At 31.3% G+C, this 20486-nt stretch overlaps 1 protein-coding gene across 2 annotated transcripts in view; it reads left to right on the top strand.

Annotated features, from left to right (window-relative positions):
* The window catches only part of LOC111628823 (protein alan shepard-like), a 241729-nt gene that overhangs the window by 60511 nt on the left and 160732 nt on the right, over positions 1 to 20486 (top strand). For both annotated transcript variants that reach the window (XM_023372665.1, XM_023372664.1), the window contains exon 2: positions 16989 to 17204. In XM_023372665.1, the coding sequence (XP_023228433.1) occupies positions 16989 to 17204 (216 nt within the window). The remainder of the gene's footprint in view (positions 1 to 16988; positions 17205 to 20486) is intronic.

The following is a 20486-nucleotide window of genomic DNA, read 5'->3' as shown; positions in this document are numbered from 1 at the left end:
ATCATACAATAGTTAAATAAAAAAAAAAAGCAAATAACATAGATCATGAAATTTTTCATTTTGAAACAGAAATTGATTCTAGCTTGCTTTTTTTTGTATGTAGTATTAGTTAGAAAAAATGGTAAAATAATTTTTTAAAAATTATTAAAAAAAGTCACGTCCTAAAGATTATTAATTTTAAATCAGAAATACCAATGTTTATTAAAAGGAATATGTTTTGAAATGTATATACAAAAAATAATAAATAGGACAACATAAATAGAGAATCAACAAAAAAATATAAGTTCTTAACATGTATATGTACAATGGTTACCACAAAAAATTCTTAAAGATTGGCTGGATGCAATACTTCTTAAAGTAAAAATTAAAAATACATTTGATGATTGTCAGAAGATGAAGCAAGTAAACGTATATCTTANAGCTTCCTAATTCTTAGAATACTAAACAAGACATCATAAATTACAGTCAATGGAATTCCATATTCACTTAACTTATGTAAGTTTCTTTATTTAGCTTTTTGTTTGGATCTGTATCAAATTTTTATTTCAGAAAACCAAACTATAGACATAAATAGTTATACAAATAATAAATAATAAGAAATATAATAAATTGGTAAAAAATTTAAAATATCCAACAATGGAACACATTGAGCATTGGAAAATACTGTGATAGTCAATTATACAAATCTAGATATTCCAAGATCAGTTATAGATAGATATAAATTTTAATTCTAATTTTAGGATTAAAATTTAATGGCCCAGAAAAAGTCCCAAAATTTATGTCATTAGACATTAAAATATGTATCCATCAATCACTCACCGAAGAATATTGAATACACTCAAAAATATAAATTGCAAAAACTTTTAACATATAAGCGTTAAATTAGACACCTATGTCACTAAATTGACGAGCGCTTTCGACGATATATACTTTGACGAAAGTGTATATCGTCGAAAGCGCTCGTCAATTTAGTGACATAGGTGTCTAATTTAACGCTTATATGTTAAAAGTTTTTGTAATAAACGATTAGCGTGCTGTCCATTATCAAAATATAAATTGTTTGAACTGGTTAATAGAACTAGTAATCAATTCTCCGAAACCGTGCTTTATAATTTTCTATGATTCTCAAACGCAAATTTGTGCTACTATTTAAACACTTGGTGTTTTTTCATCTTTATTTAGTTGATATCAACTGAATAAAGATGAAAAAACACCAAGTGTTTAAATAGTAGCACAAATTTGTGTTTAAGAATCATAGAACTAGTAATGTTGATTCTGGAAAATAATTATTTTCAATTTAATGGATGATGCTTTTACACTCAGAATCAGGGAATACCTATGGGCTCCTGTATAGGCCTACTGCTGGCAGAATTATGTATGATACAAATAGACAATAAAATTTCTCAAATAGAAGGTATTATTCAAATGTACAGCTATGTGGATGATTATTTTATTACATATCTATATATATATAATCGAGATGGGTTGATGATAATAACAATAATAATCAGCGCAGAGCCCAAACAGTTAGGAGTTGAAAGTTGAAATTTGGTACACAGTGTATGTCACGAGAATGCACACTAAGAAGGGATTTTTCGAAATCCCCTCCCTGGAGAGGAACGGGATTAATGCTTTGACAATGGAAGTGTCAACAATGGAAATGTTAAGAGAAAGCGACATGCAAGATTTACAGGCGCAGATGCAGTTTTTTAGTTTTTGCGGGAAATCAAACATTTTTAAACTAAACTAAAAATTGTCTAATTAGTCTGGAAACGGGGGACCTAATTCTTGCATTCTTTGAAAATTGGTAAGATTGACTATAATGTAATAACCTTAATCTTCGCTATTGTTACTTTTTGCCCGTGCAACGCCAGGCCTATCTGCTAGTATTTCCATAATCACAGATGATCATACAATAGTTAAATAAAAAAAAAAAGCAAATAACATAGATCATGAAATTTTTCATTTTGAAACAGAAATTGATTCTAGCTTGCTTTTTTTTGTATGTAGTATTAGTTAGAAAAAATGGTAAAATAATTTTTTAAAAATTATTAAAAAAAGTCACGTCCTAAAGATTATTAATTTTAAATCAGAAATACCAATGTTTATTAAAAGGAATATGTTTTGAAATGTATATACAAAAAATAATAAATAGGACAACATAAATAGAGAATCAACAAAAAAATATAAGTTCTTAACATGTATATGTACAATGGTTACCACAAAAAATTCTTAAAGATTGGCTGGATGCAATACTTCTTAAAGTAAAAATTAAAAATACATTTGATGATTGTCAGAAGATGAAGCAAGTAAACGTATATCTTACGATGTACGGAAATACACAGTTATATGTAACACGACTACATGCACAAAGAGAGGGGAGACACGTGCTACTCAGGGACGTAGCAAACCCAGAACAAAGAACATGACCTTTGACCAAAGTATGCGATACTAGCCAACTAGTGCCGTCTGGTACAAAACATGTCTTCTTGACCTAGCACACAGGGATTACATATTTGCTTTCTTTCAATGATGATGATAAGCAAGTAAAATATGATATGTAAAATTAACATATGAGAAAAATCTTTTTGAAAAAATAAAACAAATATCTAAAAGTTATATCAAAGTTATATTATAGTAGCACCAAACAAATAAATACAGTATTATGAAGAAAATGTATAAATCATAATGAACAATATATATAGGGGAAACAGGTAGAGAATTAGGAACAAGGTTTAAAGAGCATATCACAGCAATTAAAAGTAATAATTATACATAAGCAGTAGCCTACTACTATAATAGCCAAGGTTGTGAATTAAAAAAAATACATTAAAAATAATTAAAAAGGAGTCTAATACATTTAAAAGGAAAATTCTTGAACATTTTGAAATAAAATTAAATTCAGAAATAATAATCAATAATAATAATGATGGTATGCAATTACATCCCTCTTAGTATCAATTTTTAGCCAGCAGGGAACCTACAGTATTGTTTAAGTATACTGTAAAAATGAGGTAAAAAGTTCATCATTTTGTATTTATTTATACTTTAAATGTATGCTTATCTTATGGTACGTGTCTTGTTGATTTTAATAATGTATTTGAAGATTTGAAAGCCAAATGTGTATTTAATAATTGGTTTGTACACCAAATGTAAGTTTATCTTATTGTTTGTATTTTAATAATTTTGTTGTTAAAATTGGGAATTTATTTGTACTTTTGTTTTGTACAGTTTAATATGTAACAACTGTATAACAACTGAAGAGGGTCGATGTGAGTCTGAAATGCATTTTGTTAAAGTTACTTAAAAAGATTAAAAAAATGAGAGTTATAACATACAGAAGTTGTTGTGATAAGTTTGGGAAAACAGCACTACTGGGTTGCTGAAATAATAATTATGTAAGATATTTGCACTAGGATATTTTCACTAAGATACTGCTTCTGGAACTTGTAAAATTTAATTTTTCCAGACGTAAAACCTATAGATTTTGACTCAATGCTGATAGAACATGGCTTTGCAACACTGACCTTTTTCTATTTCCTTGCAACATCAATATGGCCAAATATGTTTGGACAGAAGTTAAGCAATATGTTCACAAATTTAACATCTTAACTGATATCAACATGACAAAACTGTTGAATTTAAGCATGTATAATGCTATTCTGTTTATAAAGCTGTTTATCCTGAAGAAGATATTTTGTAATGTCAAACATTAGAATTTATATATGTTGCTTTGAGTAGTTTGTGTTTATTTAACCAATCATTTGATGCCAAAAAAAAAAAAACTGAATTCTCTTTACTGAGTCTAAATGTAATGTTCTTATTTTTGAGTTTCACCTGAAGTTGACAGTTGTAATTTGTTGAAAGTACTTGTGAAGTGTACAAATCTTAAGAATTTAAAGTGAAATAAATAGTTAAAGTGAAATAAATAGAACAAAACTCTTATCAACATTAATTATTATATAAAACACTTAGACAACCAAAAATCCAGCTTGTGAAACACAAAATGATGGAGAAAAATGAATGATATCAATTGCCTTTAGTAATTTTCTTCAAATTAAAAAATATATTCAGAAGTGGATATCAGAATAGAACAGATGATGGAATGTAATAATTTAAAATATAAAATGAACAACATCTGATTGGCAGTTGATGGTCACAGGGTTTGTATTCGGATGTAAATATCAAGATGTAAAAGTAATATTAAATATCCAATAATGCCCTTCAAGCTGGGGATAATATGTTGTTGTTCTTGTAGTTGATAGTCCATTCTATTCTGATATCTGTTTCCAAATATGTTTTTTAACTTGAAAATGATTGCTAAAGGCAATTGAAAATGTTAGTTTTTCTCATTGTTTTGTGTTTCATGAATTGGATATTTGGTTGTGTAAGTGTTTTGTATATTATCCAGTTTTTAATGTATTTATTGATTATTATAATTATTAGTTGTCAAAATTCACTTCATATAAATGATGAAACAAGAGTTTATAACTTACTAGCAATATAAACAAGCAAAATTAGAAACAAAGTTAATACAAACATCATGAAGTTCCAGCAAAGTTAAATTTAATATTGTTGCTTTCATACTTTAATGCCATCATTAGGTAATTCTTTAAAATAGGGAAGCAGAACAGGATTTAAAAAACAGAACATCTAAGAACTTAAGTAACTTTTAAATGTACAAAAATTTATTGAATGCATCATAAATAGAATAAATACAGATTTAAATGATGTTCCATAAGTACTGTACATGTAATAAACACTGTACAAGTAACCAATGTTGAGCAAGAAGAAATTGTGAATTAAAGTGAATTAATTTTTAAAATTTAATTTTCACTATTCTGGAATAAAAGAATGAACCAACCTGCTTGCTATGTAGTTGTGTTGTCACTTATGCTACAAAGATTCCTATCTGATCATTGCTTCCAGGGCTATTAATTAATTAATTAATTCAGATACAACCATACTGGTCACTCATGACCCAACTTATCCCTTTGTGATTCTCAGCCAATTTATACTTTAATCCTGGCATGGTATATATTACAACAATCTGAAATTGATTAATTTGTTTCTAATTATTAAATTTATCAAGAGAAGGCAGCCTAATTATCTATCTCTAGCCAAATTGCTTTTGATTATTAAGTAGCCTTAATATAGCTTCATAAAATCTGGAATAGTGTTTGGCAATATATATTAAAGTATTGTTGATGAAGTATATATGTTACTGTGAAAGACCGAATATTTGGTTATATTGTACATTTGAACAATTGTCGGTGTATGTTGACAAGCACAGATAAGCTTTGGTGGAGGTTGAAACGACACCCAAGAAGCCGGTGTCGACAGAGAGGCCATGCCGAATCCTTTGTGGGTAGGTCGTACCTTTTTTCCTGGTAACAGTTTGGTGGAAACTGCCCACTTTGTCACTGGATGGCATTTTTGTTCTTTTGATCCTGTGAGGTGGGGATTGGTTTGTCAAGTCGAGTGGCGGAGGATGAGAGGGGTCGTCAGTAAGGTGTCAGTGATATCTGAATAAAAGACACCATTAACAGATCAGTTCGTAATCACGTAATAACGTAATCAGTTCACGATTTGTAAAGAAAAGTTACTTTCCATAGATGAGATTTCTTCTCAAGAAATATCACTGAGAGAAGCAGCTGCAGCTAATTTGAAAAGTGGAGGGCAAGGCTGTATTGTTGCAATAAATAAGATTGTATAATGTTAATCACATAAATTATGTGTAAGTTTATTATTGTATTATTTTCTTTAATGATTTAGAATGTACTGTTTGTTTTAGGTTCAACAGTTTATTTACATGTGCTGTTACTTAAGTTTTCTCCTATTTTGACATTAAAAAGTTGCATTTTTGTCTTAACATAAAAATATTTTTATTCAACATTCACCATCAGTGCATGCTGAATGTTGACATTTGCTGTGAGAAATAATGATATTTAGCAAATATTTCATACATACACGAAACGACTGTGTGAATGCTGACATTCGCTAGATATCAGTCATTCACAGTAGCATATATATTATGTTAGACATATAATTTTTAATTGTTTTGAAAATTTATTATTATAGTTTTCTAATGAATTCTAATAAATAAATCTAGAAAAAAATTTTTTCATAAATAAATGTCAGTACTTTTACAAAAGCATCTAATAACAAATACATTTGTCATAAGCAAATTTTTTTTGACAAACAAAAATTTAAAAATTAATACTCTGTTGGACTGTGGTGTTGATAAGGGTGTTATTACTACTAATTATTTGTTCAAGGAGTTTTGAATCCGCATTTGAAGGGTTTTTATTCCAACTTTGACTTGACTGCTTCCTTTAGCTCACTCAATATCTATCTATTTTCTATTTTTCTTCAGAAATTTTGCAATGTGCCTTTTGAGAAAGTCTCAAAAAAAAAGTTTCTTATTCTATACATAAAAGGTAGTGTAGAAAATGGTTATTTAAACGGTAGATATTATATTATTATTACATTTTTATTTTTAATAAATTGTTTTTTCTTTACAATGTGTAACTATACTTTTTATTCCCAATCCCAAGAGAAAATTTTGACATAATTTTAGGTAACTGAATAAACTTAGATGAAAATTGCCTAGTGTTCGAGTGTTTGTACTACGGTATTTAGGAGACAATAAAATCTGATAATTTTGGTACACAATAATTTATATCTTACTAGTGGCAACACTGGGTCAACAACTGCAGTAAAAAACATAACAAGCATATACATGAAATGACTTCTCTGTGGTTTTTGTCAGAAAAATATTTTTCTTATTGATCTTCTGTAGGTACTTGATTGTTCATTGTTCTCTCTTTTGTTCTTTGGAATTAAGCACAAAATTGCTACGGAGAGCAGATCACACAGGAATATTTTTTGAGATGGAAAAAGTAGATTTTATTTTCTACTTTTTCTAATAGAAATAAAATAGAAAATAAACTTATTTTATATTTTATTTCTATCTCTACAACAATTTTTTGCCTAATTCCAAAGAACAAAGATCATCTGAAAGGTTTGGTCTTCATTCAGTTCAGGCATATCCTTTATTTTGTGGTGTATATGTAACATTTTAGCTGGCATTTTGACTGAACAGGTAAAAAAAAAATTCAATAAAATGTTGCACGTAGACAGGCCTTAATATTTATGCCAAAAAATGGGCATCTAATTTTTGTCACTACATGCTTTTGTAAAAATATACACATTTATTTATTAAAGAGTCAATTTAATTTTTTTGCATTATTAGAAAGCTATAATAATAAATTTTCATTAAAAAATAAAAGTTAAATATTAACCATAATACAGTTTTCGTTTAAATGAAGAATGTATATTTGAAAGTAATGTATCTGAGAGTGAGGTGTCCTCACTCTCAGATACATTACTTTCAAATTGAGGAGTTGTAGAAATAATATGAAATTAAACTCAAGGTTATATGTGTGCTTCTATTTTAAGCTATAAAAAAATTTCAGTTTCATTTAGAAATGGATCAGTGAGTCAAGTGATTTTGTGTTACTTATTATATATTTTTCAGTTGAGATATATTCATAAAAATATTAGCAATTTGATTATATCCATAAATTAGAAATATTTTCCAGAAGTCACTTCGGAAATGAAGATTCACACAGATTTTGTTTGCTTGCTTTCACGAAAAAGTAGTTTTAATGATGAATAGTTATTTTATTACTACTATCATTTATTTATTGCTTTGAAAAGTTTTTCCATATATAAAGACCTTTTTTGTTGAAAAGTCACCAGTTACAATCATGAGGATCAAGAATTTGATTTTGATTTTTACATGTTTTTAAAGCTGAATTTTAGAAGTTTTATACTTCATAAGTAAATAAATCTAAAAACATTGTTTAATTCTAATTTAAAAAAAACATTTTGAATNTCGTCTTGAATCTTCTCTCAATTTTTCATTCTTTACTTTCTCATAAAAAATATTTAGTCATGCTTGATGGGAAAATTTCTAGTACTTAACTTTTAATATTTTAGTTTAAAAAATTTTTAATCTTCAATTGAAACAAATAATTAATTTTCTTATAAAATGTGAGTCATTTTTAGAATTGGAAATCATGACAAGATTTGCTTAATTCCTATTAATGGAAAAGACCCAATCTTTCTGATTAATCATCCTATCACTAATATTTATTACAACCAAATAACCAAAGCATAATTTTATGAATTACTGTAGATAAAGATTCTTCTTTCAAATAGTTATCTTTGTTAAAGATGATATATATAATTATCTATTCAAAAAATAGGATCCTAAAAGATACTACTTTTAGTGGGGGGAACTACTTACAAAGTCAACCAAAATCCAGCAATTAAACAGTTGCACAAATGTTCTCATCTACCTTCTAGTAGATATTTTCAGGTGGAATATTACGATTCCACATGAAAATTCTACATTTAGAATCACATGTGTTGCGTAGTAAGTGTGGCACCTGGCTGTTGGTGGATACATATGACATCATAGAATTCATGTCTGATTGAATATCATCAACCAGATCATCAACGTAAAACTTCCAAGCTGAGGGGAACAACTCCACATTCTTGTGGTTGATGGCAAAGTTCTTTATAGAAGCCTTGTAGATCTCATACTTCTCCAGGTATCATAAAAGTATCTTATCGTATGCAGAGTGGATGATCCTGGATAGATGAAAGAAGACCTACACTCCTGAGTTTGAAGCGTAAGATGTGAGGGCAGTCGAAAAATAGCCTTTTTTGATGTTTTCCTGTTGTTCCTTGAAGCATGTTTGTAAGTGTCTGTATGTATCCTCAATGTATGTGAGTGGGTAGAGGAAACCAAAAAATTTTTTATTAATAAAATGGTTAATTGCTTAAGATAACTCATAATAAAAACTTAAAAATGAATATTAGAATATTTTTTAAAAATCAAACTTTGCTGCATATGTATGGTAAGAATTGTAAATATATGAATATCAATAAGATAAATGAAAGGAAATAAAACTAAAATAAAATGAAAGGATTGTATGAAATAAGATGTAAACATGTGTATTTTGTTTGCTAGAATGTTTACAATTTTTGTGGCATCAATGTCTAGCAAAGGAAGCCATGTGAACTTCAGGGATATCATTCCCTTGTAGTTGATGATTTTAATATTTTTGGAAGTGATACAAGTGTAAGTTAGTTCTAATACCCTAATAATGGATTATTATTACACTCTCTAATGAGCATAAAACTATTTCAGAATTCTTTGACATCTTTATCACATGCGCAGTTTGTGAGTGCTGATTGAAAGCTATTTGGGCCATATACTGTGGAACATCAATGTTCATATATATATATATATATTTTTTTTTTAATAGATTTAGATTTATACCATATGTAGAAGAATAGGAGTTACATTTGAGTAAGAATTCTCCATAGTCAGATATGGATGAAAGGAATGCAAAATAAATGATCCATAAACCTCAGAGTCAGTTCAGCAGGAACCAAATATCACTTTTCAAATGTTTTTGGCTTATCCTGAAGGCATTCGTCAGGAACATTAGAATGAAATGGAATGTTCGATGAATCTTGGAATAGGAAATTTAACATTTGATTGAATTCAAGTTTAAACTGATTGCATCATGTGAAGTAAATATAATGATTAGATAATCTCTTACACAGTGTTATCAAAGCAGGCTTGCCACACTTTAGAGATTGCCCTTTAATCTTTATTGTTAATGCAGTTACCTCTTCTATATGCCTTGAAAATTTCAAGGGCTTCAAGCTATCTAAAATATTCCCTATAACTGATGTTTTTAACATTGCATTTTGTTGAAATAATGGAACAATTTTGGCCCCTGAAGCACAGATGGAGAGGGTGGTGGTGATTTTTCTGTGTTCAATATTGTATTTGTGCTCTGTAACACATTTGGATAATGATTTCTTGGTGGAGACAATGTAAATTCATTCTAATGTTCTTGAGGAAGGCCTTCAGTGTATGCTGAAAACATTTGAAGACTGATATTTGGTTCCTGCTGGACTGACTTTGAGGTTTGTAGATCAGATATTTTGTATAGGCACAATTTAAATATTGTGCTTGTATGTTGTTTATTCCCACTTAGAATGTCCATGTGGCAATTTTTTGTTTAAGTTTCCAAGACAGAAGTGTCCTAAAGTGGCATTTATCCTATTTACATGGCCAATTGAATACAAGAAAGCCCAGCATTTCTAAATTCAAGGTATTGTTTAAAGCATTTTAAACGAAGTTGAACTTTGTTGCTATAGTTTTGAAACAGTTTGCTAGGTTCCTTCCCCCATCTAATCATTCATATATCTAAACAAAATAATATTTTTTACATTGGACAAATTAAATTTATCGTCAGAATTTAGTAAGATGAAAGACAATTATATATTTGTTCAATAATTTTATATAAAATTTGATTGTATTTTATAAAACATGAACTATATAAATCAGTAATAATTGGCCTATGTCACTGATGTTATTCGCACAATATTTAATGAAGAAAAATATAAATTATATAAAATTAATGGAAAAAATGATGTAATATAAATGATGTATAAATGATAAAAAAAAATTATGTTAATTTAATTAATAACACTTTTTTTCTGACACTTGGACACTTTTTTATGTCTAGTGACTTCTGTTGAATAATTTTTTCTGAGTATTCTTATTAAAATATGGTGTTTAAAAATAATCTTTACTACCCTTTTATAAACATATTGATTCCATCTATGGGTACTAAACATATGTTTGAATTACTGTATATTGCAAATGATGTACATTATTATGTGAATTTATTTTATATATACTGTGTGTTAAATACAAAACTGTAATTACAGTACCTTACTGAATCCTGATAAAAGTTTAATACAGATTATAAAAGCAAACAAGTGTGTTGTGGTTGTGTATACACAAATACATAAATATTCATTATACTATCTACAGATTCAGGTATCATAATTCAAATATGGTATTATTTGTTGGTAGTACCATATTTGAACTGCATTATTTGTATAGAAGCAAAGTCAATGTGAGTAAAATAATAATAATAACTCTCCCATGGTTACCACCTGGTCATGATGGGAGAGCCCAGTAATTTTACTGATCCATAGGGCAATGCAGGCTGGAACACAAGCTCCTGGTAGGGACACCCATGCCAGTAAGGTCTATGAGGAGAAATGAAGCTAAGAGTGACCACACCCACAGTCTGTGGAGATATTTATCATGGTAGTAACCAGATCAAAGTGTTATACCGGATCGGATGTCGCCTGGGTTAACAAGGTCCGCTTTTGTGGGTTAAGCAGAGGCTCACGTTTGAAAAATAGGCCACAGTTTCTCTTTGTTACCAGTGGTGAAATCAGCACCAGCCCAAGCATGGCTACTGCAATGCCCTCAACAGATGTGAGGAATCAACCTAGCCTTGATGTTTCTGTGTCAATGCATCCACAGACCACAAAGGCTGGAAAACCACACCAACGGATGAAATGGACAATGGAAATGAATGAGTTTATCATCTGTACTTACTACGCAATCACAAAACTCGAAACAAACATGCCAGTGTATAGACAACTACACCATAGATTCACACAACAATATCCTCACCTTACTGTCACTGAACAAAGGGTTGTTGATCAAAAAACAACAATTATACACAACAACCTTATCCCACAAACAACACTTGAACTTATCAAACAATAGGTTGCTGATCAAATACATCAACGGACAGAAACATATAACATTAATGAAGATCATGTAACCTGTCAGGATAATCCAGCAACAAGCATTGATAATAGCACACATACAACAACCACCACTAATGATACTAAAGGCACTTCCTCATCCATCACTGATAACGTAGACATAGAATTAGTTAATATGCTCTCACTTATATTTCAGGAAACACTCACTAAATATACAGGTACAGATCCCACACAAGAAAATGAATACCAAAAATAAATATGTCAAATATGTCAAAGGTAGTAGGAAAAACACTAAATTATGTAAATATTCACTTACTACCAAACTACATTTATTTAATTTCTATACTATCAGACATTCATACATTAGTTTACGCTGGGGCAGTCACAGTAGTAACACACCATGGACTGAAAATACAACCACAGACATATACACACAAAACACAATTCTATCACAAGCCTGCCTGGCAGAGAAGAATAGAAATACAAATAAATGACATTAGACAGCAATTAGGAAGGTTGACACAATACACTAAAAACAACATAACATCCAAATTAAACAAACAACTCAAAAACATTTTCAAGAAAATCACAACACACACAGTACAGAATACATCGATACACTAAAACAGAAACTCGCAACCAAAGCACGTAGACTCAAATGATACAAAACACATACACTACGAAAACAACAAAATAAATTATTTACAAACAATGAAAAACTTTTCTACAGACAAATCAGTACCAAAACAAACACTGATACACAGCACAGTGGCACACCAACAGAAGAACAACTCACAACTTATTGGTCTTCTCTTTGGTCCAATGCTGTTACACACAATGCTGATGCAGGCTGGATCAAGGAGGAGAACAGAAACTTGCACAACATACCAACTATGCCTTGTGCTGAAATAAATGTACACAACATCTGCTATGCTGTTAACAGAACACATAACTGGAGGACACCTGGTGTAGACAACATTCACAATTTCTGGTACAAAAAATTTACATCACTGCATCAGGAACTAGCCAAACATCTAACACATATCATCATCAATCCACAAGACATGCCAAAATTCCTTACTCGGGGCATCACCTACATGAAACCTAAAAACAACAACACCACAGACTCAACACAATACAGACCAATTACATGTCTCCCAACACTCTACAAATTATTGACATTCTGTATCGCAAACAAAATATACAAACATGTTGAAGAACATATCATTCTTATGGAACAACAAAAAGGTTGCCGTAGAAATCACAGGGGATGCAAAGAACAGTTACTCATAGATTCAGTCATTCTACGGCAAGCACACAAACAACACAGAAACATACACATGGCATACATAGACCACAGAAATGCATTTGACAGTGTTTCATACAGTTGGCTGCTACATATGTACAAAATACATCCATCACTCATTGCATTCTTCGAAAACACTATGCAGCACTGGAGAACAACACTACATCTCAGGGTTAGTAACACTTCCATACAAACAAACGAAATATTCATTAGGCGAGGAATTTTTCAAGGAGATTCCTTGAGTCCTCTCTGGTTCTGCCTAGCCCTGAATCCATTATCCAACATGTTAAACAACACGCATTATGGCTACAATATCAGACATGAAAAAACAACACAGTTTACACTGTCACATCTCATGTACATGGACGACATAAAACTTTATGCATCCACACAAAAACAACTTCATCAACTCCTACAAATCACACATTCATACACTAAGGACATACAAATGGAGTTTGGCTTAGACAAATGCAAAAAACTTCACATAGAAAAAGGAATCCTGAAGAAAGAAGATTTTGCACTTGGAAATGGAGATGTTATTGAATCCATGGAAGAGGGTGAGTTCTACAAGTATTTAGGATTCCAACAGGCCAAACTAACAGAACATACACAAATAAAGCAAAGATTAATTAAAGAATACCAAAGTAGGTTAAATGCTATCATCAGAACACAGTTAAATGCAAAGCACACAGTTAAAGCAATAAACACATATGTCAGCAATAAACACTAGTGCTCACATACTCTTTTGGACTCTCATACATTGCACTCACACAGATCTTGAGCAACTCCAAAGGAAAACAAGAACAATGCTTACTAAGCATAAACATCATCATCCTAAATCTGCCACAGAAAGATTAACCCTTCCACATAAAGATGGTGGATGTGGCCTGATTGACATTATAAACCTTCACTTCAAATAAATACAGTCACTGCGAGAGTTTTTCTACAAGAAATGAGAAACATTACAGTTACATAAAGCAATAACTCTAGCAGACTCAAATAACACGTTATTAAACTTACACTCACATCATACAGACATGACACAACATATAAAAAGCATAGACATCATTAAAGCAATCGTGGGCTCGAAAGGCACTCCATGGCAGGCATCCTTATGATCTGGCCCAGGATTTTGTTGACAAAATTATGTCAAACAGCTGGTTAGATCAGGGATTCCTTTGGGGAGACAGAAGGATTCATGATTGCCATATAGGATCAGGTCATAAATACTAAAAATTACAGAAAACACATACTCAAAGATACAACACTCACAAATGACACATGCAGAAAATGTCACATCATGGCAGAAACTATACAACACATTACTTCTGGGTGCAAGCTCTTGTCACAGACAGATTATTTACACAGACATAATCAAGTAGCAAATATAATACACCAAGAGCTTACAAAGAAACACAAATTATTAGATATCCACGAACCATACTACGAATACATTCCACAGACAGTATTGGAAAACATCACACACAAAATGTACTATGACAGAGCCATAATCCCAGATGAAACAATTTACCACAACAGACCAGACATCACACTCATTGACAAGCACAATAAAATCACATACATTATAGACATAGCCATTCCAAACACTCACAATATACAAAACACATTCACTGAAAAAATTAACAAGTACACAGAATTCGCCCAGGAAATAAGGCATCTGTGGAGGATGTAAAGGGTGCTGATTGTACCTGTCGTTTTCTTTTGTACAGGTGTGATACCACACACACTACACAAAAGCCTGGGAACATTACAATTGAATAGAAATACATACATCACACCACAGAAGGCCACTATATTGAATACATGCCATATTAGGAAATTCCTGAATACAGACACTGACACACTTATTTAATTTTAGTTTTTGGTTGTTATGCCTTGACTATGGTCTGGCATAGTACACAGCCACTGGTGTGAACCGAGTAACCCACTAAACCCAACACAATAATAATAATAATAATAATAGCAATCACTGTCAACCGAGTATAACCCACTAAACACAAAATAATAATAATAATGTGGCACAATTGAGAGGATGTTTGATTCTGTCACTTCTATAACAAGTTTTTAAAAATATCTTTCCATAGTGATCACATAATGTTTTATTATTCAATTGGAAGTAACAATCTAATGAGTCCATTATTTAGAAACTGTTATCATTCATCTAAGTAATGTTCATACAATTCATCTTTGTTTTATTAATGTGGAATGAAAAAAGACTAGCTGTTTTGTCAAAACAATGCCTAGGGAAAAGTGTAAGAATAAAATTGGACAGGTAAATTCTTTTGAGCAAGATTAAATAAGAATGTCTTTGTCAAGGGCTGCAAAAAACAGCATCACAACATCAAGCTCGTCTTGAATCTTCTCTCAATTTTTCATTCTTTACTTTCTCATAAAAAATATTTAGTCATGCTTGATGGGAAAATTTCTAGTACTTAACTTTTAATATTTTAGTTTAAAAAATTTTTAATCTTCAATTGAAACAAATAATTAATTTTCTTATAAAATGTGAGTCATTTTTAGAATTGGAAATCATGACAAGATTTGCTTAATTCCTATTAATGGAAAAGACCCAATCTTTCTGATTAATCATCCTATCACTAATATTTATTACAACCAAATAACCAAAGCATAATTTTATGAATTACTGTAGATAAAGATTCTTCTTTCAAATAGTTATCTTTGTTAAAGATGATATATATAATTATCTATTCAAAAAATAGGATCCTAAAAGATACTACTTTTAGTGGGGGGAACTACTTACAAAGTCAACCAAAATCCAGCAATTAAACAGTTGCACAAATGTTCTCATCTACCTTCTAGTAGATATTTTCAGGTGGAATATTACAATTCCACATGAAAATTCTACATTTAGAATCACATGTGTTGCGTAGTAAGTGTGGCACCTGGCTGTTGGTGGATACATATGACATCATAGAATTCATGTCTGATTGAATATCATCAACCAGATCATCAACGTAAAACTTCCAAGCTGAGGGGAACAACTCCACATTCTTGTGGTTGATGGCAAAGTTCTTTATAGAAGCCTTGTAGATCTCATACTTCTCCAGGTATCATAAAAGTATCTTATCGTATGCAGAGTGGATGATCCTGGATAGATGAAAGAAGACCTACACTCCTGAGTTTGAAGCGTAAGATGTGAGGGCAGTCGAAAAATAGCCTTTTTTGATGTTTTCCTGTTGTTCCTTGAAGCATGTTTGTAAGTGTCTGTATGTATCCTCAATGTATGTGAGTGGGTATTGCATCTATGATCATGTAGAGGAACAAAATACATTCCTGGGAGGTGGTGCCAGTTCTTGGTGTCCTTGGCATTGCAAAGGAGAAAAAAGATGGTTGGGCACTGCCTAGATGCCAAACAAAAGCTGGATTTGGCAATTTCTCTGTATGCAAGGGGCCAATGCAACCTCTCTAAAGTTGATGCCTGTGGTGGGTGTGCTTGGTGCAGTGTCAGTGTACAAGTGGGCTTCATAGTGGGAAATGAGGCCTTTTAATAGATTTCAGAACATACTCATGTTCAAGTACCTGCCATAGGATGTAACAACATTCCTTCTCCCTGTCCTGAATATCAGAGCAGTGGGTAAAAACTCTTCAGATCAATGCATTAAATGCTGCCAATTTGTAATGAAAAGGTCATATGAAGGGAGTGTACTATGTGGAATTGTAATATTCCACTTGAGGATATCTACTGGAAGGTAGATGAAAATGTTTGTGCAACTGTTTAATTGCTGGATTTTGGTTGACTTTGTGAGTAGTTATTTTTTGTATATCCAGTGCTGTTGTTACTTGTACTACTATTGGTTTGGATGCTGAAATTTATTGTGATATCAAGAACAAAAATCTTAATCAAAATCAGCTACTAGATTGACATAAATTAAATTTATTCATACATAAACATTTTTATATTTATATTTAATATGTTATCATATGTTATGATATATAATATAAAATATAATAATAGGATGAACATAAAGAAATAACTACTGAAGTACACATGAATGGGATCAAAGGAGGTGGATGTCCTGGGGCTGGAGGTGATACTGCCACATCAGAAGATCAAACGCCACCCCCCTCTCGTACAGTTAATGGAGATGGACGAGTTGCATTAAATGCTGGAGATAATACTTCTGATAGTGCCACGTCAGGTGTTGGTGATTGTAAAAATGATGAGAAAAAGGTAATTATTTTAATTCTTCTGTTTAAATTTTTATATTTCTAATTTCTTATTAAGAATTTCCTGCTTAAACTGCTTAGTCATTCAACACAAAATAAAATGTATGAATAAGCAATTTACTTATTAAAACATACCACATAAAACGTGATTTCTGTCAAAGGACATGGTGGTATTTAAAAATATACATTATGTAAAACTGTTGAAGCTTACAATTGTGTTCAAAATGAAACACAATTTCAAATGTAACAGAAAATGTAGTGGCAATCACAGAAGAAGCATTATTATAAAGAATTGAAAATTTGCTTTTTAAAAGAGAGAGGCAGATGGAGCCTATTACGCTTGAAAAATTTTTTCGTATAACTCATTAATTGGTGACACTTTTAAACCCAGCAAAATTTTTAGTTTGGTATTTTGTTGAAATTATGAACAGATTTTTTGTTCATAATTTGTATAAATTCTTTTACGCTTTTTATGTGCATGTGTGTGTACACATTGAACCTCACTAATCTGGGATTTACCAATCCAGAAGCTGTTTCAGGACAATGATTTGAGACACTGATTTAAAGGCAGTCATTAGTTTGCATGATTGCTGCTTGACTAGCTGTGTACTGTTGCCATTGTGAAAAATTGAAATTATTTGAAGATAAAATTCACTAACCTTATGTAAGTCTTGTACATAAGTGAGAAATCTGTTATTAATTTTTTTGTCTACATCTAAGACCTTCTTCAGGTAGATTTTTCCAAAATTGAACCTTTCTAATCTACAATGCTAGTATCAGAATGTGTGGAAGAATTTCCAATGTATTTGAATTCAAACATTTTTCTCTTTACGTTTTTTTTTTTTCTAAATATCCAATGGAGTTTGTCTATTTCCAGTCTATGACCAGTTTTTTTTGATTTATGCCTTCTTATTAAAAGATTAATTTTATGAAATTTTGTTCTGAATGTCAGTGTCCAAACCTATCTGCAATTATATAATGTAAAAGCTTAGAGAAGTTAAATTCTGACAATAAAATGGAAAAAAGAAAATATGTCAAAGTCTGTTTATATTGTTACCCCTTCCTTCATATTTTTATTTCTTAATTTTTTTGGTCCATATGAAAAATAGCCAATTTGTGATTTTTCTAAATACTTACACTGAAACAAGTTAGCAGGTTTTCTGAGAATATTGGAAGTTATATCAACTTTTTCTCGAGGTTAGAAAATATGCAATTCTATCTCAAACTATCTATAAATCAGATAATTTGCAATGTTGCAGCTGTGACATTATCAGTGTCTCATATTGTTTGCATCTGCAACTACTTACTTATGGTGGTTGTTGCTTCTAAACAGGTACAGATATTACCATATTACATTTTTTATTCTACTGATTTAGAAAATCTGCTACTCTAGTGTGTCTGGTCTCAAGCTTTGCCATATCAGTGAAATTCAATATATACTAACAAGAATTTATAAGGTAGAGAGCAAGTTGCAAGTCCCATTTCATTCCAAAAGTACTTACTGAATATACATTAATTTTATTAATATACTTGCATAGGAAGTCGTGCATGGAGAATTGGATGGAACTTTTTTGTTGTCCTTTATTATTTTCAAGGTCACTTAAAAACAAAATCATTTTTTACTCTTCGTGAATGTAAAGTTTACTTTTTAAAATATTAATACCTTGAACATCTGTTTTCACAATGCTGATTAAGAATCCAGCAAGTGGTTTTAGACTAATTAAATGAAACTTTTTAATTTTGTTATTGAAATTTTATGTTACTTGTTGAAAAGTTACAACATAAATGTTTTTGAAAATCATTTCTAATGTCAACAAAAAAGATTCCATCTATTTCTCCATATGTGACTTCTTACATTAATTTTGTTAATGTAGTTATCTATCTTCAGTATGTAAATAAATCACATCACCAACATTAAAACTCCAAAACCTTTAAACGTCCAGTAGTAATCAATTTATGTAATACATACAATTATATAACTATATATAAATAAATACACCAAACGGGGATGTGGTCTTTAATTGCTTGAGTGGGCGTCGCCCGTTACCTCATAGCAATATTTCCAAGCATGGGACACATTGACCGCATCATTAGCGTTAATGCAATTGGTGCGTAACCCGGCTTTGTAAATTTCCAGTGCCTCCAGATTTCGTAGGTGTTCCACCCGGTGAGAAAGTTTGATCAGTTTGGCCTCATGTAGGTCAGCTCTTATGCCGGGTTCAGTGGCATATGTTGATAGGGCGGTGGTGTGCCTTTTATTAACGATGTCGTATTTGTGTTCCTGCAATCTTTTATTCAAAGAGCGTTTTGTGGACCCAATATAAACTAATTCCCTTTGAAACCTGTTGTCCCATAGAGGGACCATGTAAACACCCGGTGCTTGCTTGCTATTTATCTTGTCTTTGCCACTGCGGAGTAGTCCATATACAGTGCTTGGCCTCTTGTATGTAATTTTAGTATTAGTATGGGAGGCAATCTCCCTATAAATGGAGTTGATGTGGTGGTTGTACTCAACCACCACACAAGGCTGTATGCTACCTATGTTTTGCGTTCCATGGGTCGCTACCCGTATGTTAGAAGTGTAGCTTGCAGCCATTCGAGAGGAGTATGCGCTGGAAAGGTTGTTTACTAGGCTCCTGCTATATCTGTGCTGTAATGCTATGTTCTGGATTCGTACTAACTCCTTCTCAGTGTCTTCAGCTCTAGTATGGTGTGTGAAAGCCCGTTTTATTAGGGCACGGCATAAGAGCTGACCTACATGAGGCCAAACTGATTAAACTGTCTCACCGTGTAGAACACCTACGAAACCTTGAAATTTACAAGGCCGGGTTACACACCAATTGCATTAACTCTAAGGATGCTGGTAATTTGTCACACGCTTGGAAATACTGCTATGAAGGAACAGGCAACGACCACAATAGTAGTTAGAAGCCATACCCCTATTTTGTGTATTTATTTATGTCACTATAGGAGCATATGTAGCACATTTATGTCATTATATGTAAGTCAACGTATGTAGCACATATATGTCATTATAGGAACGTATTTTCATATTTAACATGTCGTTGCCATGGCAATGCACATGCATAACTTTTTATTCTTTTAAATTACGTTGGTAAAGTTCCATTTTTTGAAAATAATTTCAGAATTTTTGTTCTATGCATTCACATGTTCGAATATAACTGGTTTTTTAAACCTGAAGAAGACCGAATGTACGGTTGAAAACGTTAGTTTGCTATTAAATGTTTATTACTGGAGTTATAAGGTTTAGGAGTGTTAATTTATA

The sequence above is a fragment of the Centruroides sculpturatus genome, unplaced genomic scaffold, assembly GCF_000671375.1.
Source record: "Centruroides sculpturatus isolate CEXI.00-Female unplaced genomic scaffold, Cexi_2.0 scaffold585, whole genome shotgun sequence".
Lineage (NCBI taxonomy): Eukaryota > Metazoa > Arthropoda > Arachnida > Scorpiones > Buthidae > Centruroides > Centruroides sculpturatus.
This window is presented reverse-complemented; position numbering and strand designations above follow the sequence as displayed.